This window comes from Silurus meridionalis, chromosome 25, assembly GCF_014805685.1.
Source record: "Silurus meridionalis isolate SWU-2019-XX chromosome 25, ASM1480568v1, whole genome shotgun sequence".
Lineage (NCBI taxonomy): Eukaryota > Metazoa > Chordata > Actinopteri > Siluriformes > Siluridae > Silurus > Silurus meridionalis.
Genome location: NC_060908.1, coordinates 16,812,501 through 16,820,267, shown reverse-complemented (window position 1 = coordinate 16,820,267; position 7,767 = coordinate 16,812,501). Strand labels below are relative to the sequence as shown.

At 38.8% G+C, this 7,767-nt stretch overlaps 1 protein-coding gene across 1 annotated transcript in view; it reads left to right on the top strand.

Moving 5' to 3' along the window:
• The first annotated feature begins 3,843 nt into the window (after nucleotides 1–3,843).
• The window catches only part of smarca1 (SWI/SNF related, matrix associated, actin dependent regulator of chromatin, subfamily a, member 1), a 13,512-nt gene continuing 9,588 nt past the window's right edge, over nucleotides 3,844–7,767 (top strand). Inside the window, exons 1-8 of the mRNA XM_046839096.1 lie at nucleotides 3,844–4,069; nucleotides 5,764–5,844; nucleotides 5,991–6,157; nucleotides 6,344–6,444; nucleotides 6,579–6,679; nucleotides 6,840–7,019; nucleotides 7,228–7,383; nucleotides 7,611–7,742. Coding sequence (XP_046695052.1) covers nucleotides 4,013–4,069; nucleotides 5,764–5,844; nucleotides 5,991–6,157; nucleotides 6,344–6,444; nucleotides 6,579–6,679; nucleotides 6,840–7,019; nucleotides 7,228–7,383; nucleotides 7,611–7,742 — 975 coding nt within the window. The 5' untranslated portion in view covers nucleotides 3,844–4,012. The remainder of the gene's footprint in view (nucleotides 4,070–5,763; nucleotides 5,845–5,990; nucleotides 6,158–6,343; nucleotides 6,445–6,578; nucleotides 6,680–6,839; nucleotides 7,020–7,227; nucleotides 7,384–7,610; nucleotides 7,743–7,767) is intronic.

The window sequence follows — 7,767 nt, the reverse complement described above, 5'->3', positions numbered from 1 at the left end:
AGAGAGAGAGAGAGAGAGAGAGAGAGAGAGAGAGAGAGAGAGAGAGAGAGAGAGAGAGAGAGAGAGAGAGAGAGAGAGAGAGAGAGAGAGAGAGAGAGAGAGAGAGAGAGAGAGAGAGAGAGAGAGAGAGAGAGAGAGAGAGAGAGAGAGAGAGAGAGAGAGAGAGAGAGAGAGAGAGAGAGAGAGAGAGAGAGAGAGAGAGAGAGAGAGAGAGAGAGAGAGAGAGAGAGAGAGAGAGAGAGAGAGAGAGAGAGAGAGAGAGAGAGAGAGAGAGAGAGAGAGAGAGAGAGAGAGAGAGAGAGAGAGAGAGAGAGAGAGAGAGAGAGAGAGAGAGAGAGAGAGAGAGAGAGAGAGAGAGAGAGAGAGAGAGAGAGAGAGAGAGAGAGAGAGAGAGAGAGAGAGAGAGAGAGAGAGAGAGAGAGAGAGAGAGAGAGAGAGAGAGAGAGAGAGAGAGAGAGAGAGAGAGAGAGAGAGAGAGAGAGAGAGAGAGAGAGAGAGAGAGAGAGAGAGAGAGAGAGAGAGAGAGAGAGAGAGAGAGAGAGAGAGAGAGAGAGAGAGAGAGAGAGAGAGAGAGAGAGAGAGAGAGAGAGAGAGAGAGAGAGAGAGAGAGAGAGAGAGAGAGAGAGAGAGAGAGAGAGAGAGAGAGAGAGAGAGAGAGAGAGAGAGAGAGAGAGAGAGAGAGAGAGAGAGAGAGAGAGAGAGAGAGAGAGAGAGAGAGAGAGAGAGAGAGAGAGAGAGAGAGAGAGAGAGAGAGAGAGAGAGAGAGAGAGAGAGAGAGAGAGAGAGAGAGAGAGAGAGAGAGAGAGAGAGAGAGAGAGAGAGAGAGAGAGAGAGAGAGAGAGAGAGAGAGAGAGAGAGAGAGAGAGAGAGAGAGAGAGAGAGAGAGAGAGAGAGAGAGAGAGAGAGAGAGAGAGAGAGAGAGAGAGAGAGAGAGAGAGAGAGAGAGAGAGAGAGAGAGAGAGAGAGAGAGAGAGAGAGAGAGAGAGAGAGAGAGAGAGAGAGAGAGAGAGAGAGAGAGAGAGAGAGAGAGAGAGAGAGAGAGAGAGAGAGTGTAATAATAACAGTATGATGTAATAACAGTATGATGTAATAACAGTATGATGTAATAATAACAGTATGGTGTAATAATAACAGTATGATGTAATAACAGCAGTATGATGTAATAATAACAGTATGATGTAATAACAGCAGTATGATGTAATAACAACAGTATGATGTAATAATAACAGTATGATGTAATAACAACAGTATGATGTAATAATAACAGTATGATGTAATAACAGCAGTATGATGTAATAATAACAGTATGATGTAATAACAGCAGTATGATGTAATAATAACAGTATGATGTAATAATAACAGTATGATGTAATAATAACAGTATGATGTAATAATAACAGTATGATGTAATAATAACAGTATGATGTAATAATAACAGTATGATGTAATAATAACAGTATGATGTAATAATAACAGTATGATGTAATAATAACAGTATGGTGTAATAATAACAGTATGATGTAATAATAACAGTATGGTGTAATAATAACAGTATGGTGTAATAATAACAGTATGATGTAATAATAACAGTATGATGTAATAATAACAGTATGATGTAATAATAACAGTATGATGTAATAATAACAGTATGATGTAATAACAGCAGTATGATGTAATAATAACAGTATGATGTAATAACAGTATGGTGTAATAATAACAGTATGATGTAATAATAACAGTATGATGTAATAATAACAGTATGATGTAATAACAGCAGTATGATGTAATAATAACAGTATGGTGTAATAATAATAACAGTATGATGTAATAACAGCAGTATGGTGTAATAATAACAGTATGGTGTAATAATAATAACAGTATGATGTAATAACAGCAGTATGATGTAATAATAACAGTATGATGTAATAACAGCAGTATGATGTAATAATAACAGTATGATGTAATAATAACAGTATGATGTAATAATAACAGTATGATGTAATAACAGCAGTATGATGTAATAATAACAGTATGATGTAATAACAGTATGGTGTAATAATAACAGTATGATGTAATAATAACAGTATGGTGTAATAATAACAGTATGATGTAATAATAACAGTATGGTGTAATAACAGTATGATGTAATAACAGCAGTATGATGTAATAATAACAGTATGATGTAATAACAGTATGGTGTAATAATAACAGTATGATGTAATAATAACAGTATGGTGTAATAATAACAGTATGATGTAATAATAACAGTATGATGTAATAATAACAGTATGGTGTAATAATAACAGTATGATGTAATAATAACAGTATGGTGTAATAATAACAGTATGGTGTAATAATAATAACAGTATGATGTAATAACAGCAGTATGATGTAATAATAACAGTATGATGTAATAACAGCAGTATGATGTAATAATAACAGTATGATGTAATAATAACAGTATGATGTAATAATAACAGTATGGTGTAATAATAACAACAGTATGATGTAATAATAACAGTATGATGTAATAACAGCAGTATGATGTAATAATAACAGTATGATGTAATAATAACAGTATGATGTAATAACAGCAGTATGATGTAATAATAACAGTATGATGTAATAATAACAGTATGGTGTAATAATAACAGTATGATGTAATAATAACAGTATGATGTAATAATAACAGTATGATGTAATAACAGCAGTATGATGTAATAATAACAGTATGATGTAATAATAACAGTATGATGTAATAATAACAGTATGATGTAATAATAACAGTATGGTGTAATAATAACAGTATGATGTAATAATAACAGTATGGTGTAATAATAACAGTATGGTGTAATAATAACAGTATGATGTAATAATAACAGTATGATGTAATAATAACAGTATGATGTAATAACAGCAGTATGATGTAATAATAACAGTATGATGTAATAATAACAGTATGGTGTAATAATAACAGTATGGTGTAATAATAACAGTATGATGTAATAATAACAGTATGATGTAATAATAACAGTATGGTGTAATAATAACAGTATGATGTAATAATAACAGTATGATGTAATAATAACAGTATGATGTAATAACAGCAGTATGATGTAATAATAACAGTATGATGTAATAATAACAGTATGGTGTAATAATAACAGTATGGTGTAATAATAACAGTATGATGTAATAATAACAGTATGATGTAATAATAACAGTATGATGTAATAACAGCAGTATGATGTAATAATAACAGTATGATGTAATAATAACAGTATGGTGTAATAATAACAGTATGATGTAATAATAACAGTATGATGTAATAATAACAGTATGATGTAATAACACTGCACAGGGTCTTTGTCATGCTGGAACAGATTCAGGTCTCAGAGTTTAGATGAAGGGAAAAATGTCTCTGATACAACTGTCGTTGTGAATCACTGAATTAAAGTAAATTGGCTAAACGATCCTGTGTGATAATCATGAGTTGATGATTTTTTTATATTTTGTATCTAATTCTTGTAAAAAAAAAGGAACTTTATTTCATGCTGGTGTCCTTAAGAGTCTTACATAACAGTGTGGGAAAAGTTGTGTTTGTCTCCCTCTAGTGGTTGAAATTAGTAACAGCAGCCACGCTGTTTCCTGTTACAGAAATAAACTACAGCAGGATTTTCATGTCTGCGTAGCTCTAAAACGCAATATTTAATATTTATTAGGATAAATATTAGCTATTATATGATATGTTTAAAAATTACCGCTAAAATAAAAAGCAAAAAGAAGGGTTTGTTTTGGTCGCTGTGAGATATCGCGATATTTATATATATCGCGTTTTATCGCGAGAGTTGAGCTGAAAGGGGGCGTATGCCAGCGCGTGCAGAGTCTCTGATGCTGACGTTTGTTGTTGTTGTTGTTTTATTTTAGTTTCGTTTCGTTTTTGCTTTAAAAAGAAAGAAAATCTGATTTACGTAATCCAGACTCTGATGTAACGCGGCGCGGACTGAACAACATGTCTGACCAGGAGCTGCCGTCCACTTCCGGTGAGCGCGCGGGCGAAAAGGAGCAGGTGAGAGAAAAACAGAGCGCGCGAGCGGCAGTGAGAGTGACAGGGACGCACGCGGGAAGGGGGGTGTAAACAGAGAGGGAGGGAGGAAGTGGGGGGAGGGGGTAAAGCGACGGGCAGGAGTGGAAGAAGAGAGGAGTGGCGGGGGTGTCAGGGGAAGAGTGAAAGTGAAGGTGCAGTGTATCACGTTACATGTGCAGTGTGTCACATGTTACATGTGCAGTGTGTCACATGTTACATGTGCAGTGTCACATGTTACATGTGCAGTGTCACATGTTACATGTGCAGTGTCACATTTTACAGGTGCAGTGTCACATGTTACAGGTGCAGTGTGTCACATTTTACATGTGCAGTGTGTCACATTTTACAGGTGCAGTGTGTCACATTTTACATGTGCAGTGTGTCATATGTTACAGGTGCAGTGTGTCACATGTTACAGGTGCAGTGTCACATGTTAAATGTGCAGTGTGTCATATGTTACAGGTGCAGTGTGTCACATTTTACATGTGCAGTGTGTCACATGTTACATGTGCAGTGTGTCACATGTTACATGTGCAGTGTGTCACATGTTAAATGTGCAGTGTGTCACATGTTACATGTGCAGTGTCACATTTTACAGGTGCAGTGTGTCACATTTTACATGTGCAGTGTGTCACATTTTACAGGTGCAGTGTGTCACATTTTACATGTGCAGTGTGTCACATTTTACATGTGCAGTGTGTCACATTTTACAGGTGCAGTGTGTCACATGTTACATGTGCAGTGTGTCACATGTTACATGTGCAGTGTGTCACATGTTACATGTGCAGTGTGTCACATGTTACAGGTGCAGTGTGTCACATGTTAGATGTGCAGTGTGTCACATGTTACAGGTGCAGTGTGTCACATGTTACAGGTGCAGTGTGTCACATTTTACAGGTGCAGTGTGTCACATTTTACATGTGCAGTGTGTCACATTTTACAGGTGCAGTGTGTCACATGTTACAGGTGCAGTGTGTCACATTTTACAGGTGCAGTGTGTCACATTTTACATGTGCAGTGTGTCACATGTTACATGTGCAGTGTGTCACATGTTACAGGTGCAGTGTGTCACATGTTAGATGTGCAGTGTGTCACATGTTACAGGTGCAGTGTGTCACATTTTACATGTGCAGTGTGTCACATGTTACAGGTGCAGTGTGTCACATGTTACAGGTGCAGTGTGTCACATGTTACAGGTGCAGTGTGTCACATGTTAGATGTGCAGTTTGTCACATGTTACAGGTGCAGTGTGTCACATTTTACATGTGCAGTGTGTCACATGTTACAGGTGCAGTGTGTCACATGTTACAGGTGCAGTGTGTCACATGTTAGATGTGCAGTGTGTCATATGTTACAGGTGCAGTGTGTCACATTTTACATGTGCAGTGTGTCACATGTTACAGGTGCAGTGTGTCACATGTTAGATGTGCAGTGTGTCACATGTTAGATGTGCAGTGTGTCACATGTTACAGGTGCAGTGTGTCACATGTTACAGGTGCAGTGTGTCACATGTTACAGGTGCAGTGTGTCATGGTAAATGTGCAGTGTGTCACATGTTACAGGTGCAGTGTGTCACATGTTAAATGTGCAGTGTGTCACATGTTAAACTCTACTGTAAACTTACTAAACTGTAAGGAATGTTTATATTTGGGATGTGTGTGTGTTTGTGTGTGTAGGATCCTCCGTTCCAGCTGGCTCCGCCTCCAAAACCCGCCAATAAAGAAACAACAGTGGATCCTGAGTATGAAGAAAAAAGAGTGAGTGTGCAGATATATATATACAGGCACTGTGCATTCCTGCATCACACACATCATTTCTACAATCCTGCACACAAAATAGATGAATTAATATCTCTCTCTCTCTCTCTCTCTCTCTCTCTCTCTCTCTCTCTCTCTCTCTGCAGAAAGCCGATCGGGCGAACAGGTTTGAGTTTTTATTAAAACAGACTGAACTCTTCGCTCACTTCGTTCAGCCGGCGAGTGTGAAATCTCCCACATCTCCCCTGAAAGTGCGACTCGGACGACCTCGAGTTAAACCAGATGAAAAACAGAGCCTGCTGTCAGTGGGGGAGTGAGTTTCACAGACACACACACACACACACACACACACAGACACATACACACACACACACACACACACACACACACACACACACACACACACACAGTCAGTTATATGTTATAAGTTGCAAGTGTGTGTGCTTTTGTATACACTAAAGTGTGTGTGTGTGTGTGTGTGTGTGTGTGTGCTGGTCAGTAATCGTCATCGGCGTACAGAGCAGGAGGAAGATGAGGAGCTGCTTTCAGAGAGCAGAAAAGCCACCAACATCCTCGTCCGCTTTGAGGAGTCACCATCCTGTAAAACACACACACACACACACACACACACACACTGTCTGATACACTGCTTACCAACTGAGTAATTTATTAATCAATTGCTTTATTTGTTAATTTAAATTCTTTAGTTATGTAATTGATTAATTGATGTGCAGATGTGAAGAACGGAACTCTGAGAGATTACCAGATCAGAGGACTGAACTGGATGATTTCTCTGTATGAAAATGGCATCAACGGCATTCTTGCTGATGAAATGGTAGCTCACACACACACACACACACACACACACACACACAGAGCAGAATTTACACACTAAACATTTCCACAACTATGTATACATGCAGAACTATGTGTGTGTGTGTGTGTGTGTGTGTGTGTGTGTGTGTGTGTGTGTGTGTGTGTGTGTGTGTGTGTAGGGTCTTGGTAAGACCCTGCAGACGATAGCGTTACTCGGGTATCTGAAGCACTACAGGAACATTCCCGGCCCCCACATGGTCCTAGTGCCCAAGTCCACGCTGCACAACTGGATGAACGAGTTTAAACACTGGGTTCCTTCCCTGAGAGCCGTCTGTCTGATCGGTGACAAAGAACAGCGAGTGAGACACTTACACACCTCTATCACTGTCTCTTTGTCTCTATGTGTCTCTCTGTCCACTCCACTGTGTTTCTTTCCTTTTTTGTCTGTCTCTTTCTTCTTGTCTCTCTCAGAAGTGAGACACATTTCTCTCTGTCCTTTCTCCGATTTCTCCGATGTGTGTGTGTGTGTGTGTGTGTGTGTGTGTGTGTGTGTGTGTGTGTGTGTAGGCAGCATTTATCCGTGATGTGATGATGCCGGGCGAGTGGGACGTGTGTGTGACGTCCTATGAGATGGTGATTCGAGAGAAATCGGTGTTTAAAAGGTTTAACTGGAGATACCTGGTGATCGACGAGGCTCATCGCATAAAAAATGAGAAATCCAAGGTGAGAAGCTCAGAGTCCTGATCTTTTATTCAGCATGAAGAAGAAAATTAATTTCATCCAGAACAGTTCAACAGATTTCACATCTCTGTAAACCTGATCATGTCTTTTATAAACACACTTTAGGATTTATAGAGACACCATCATCAGACTGGGGAGCTGAGACATCAACTCTCTGTCTTATAATCTCTCTCTCTCTCTCTCTCTCTCTCTCTCTCTCTCTCTCTCAGTTATCTGAAATCGTGCGCGAGTTTAAAACAACAAATCGTCTTTTACTGACTGGGACTCCGCTACAGAACAACCTGCATGAGCTCTGGTCTTTACTCAACTTCCTGCTTCCAGACGTCTTTAACTCTGCCTCTGTGAGCATCTCACACACACACACAC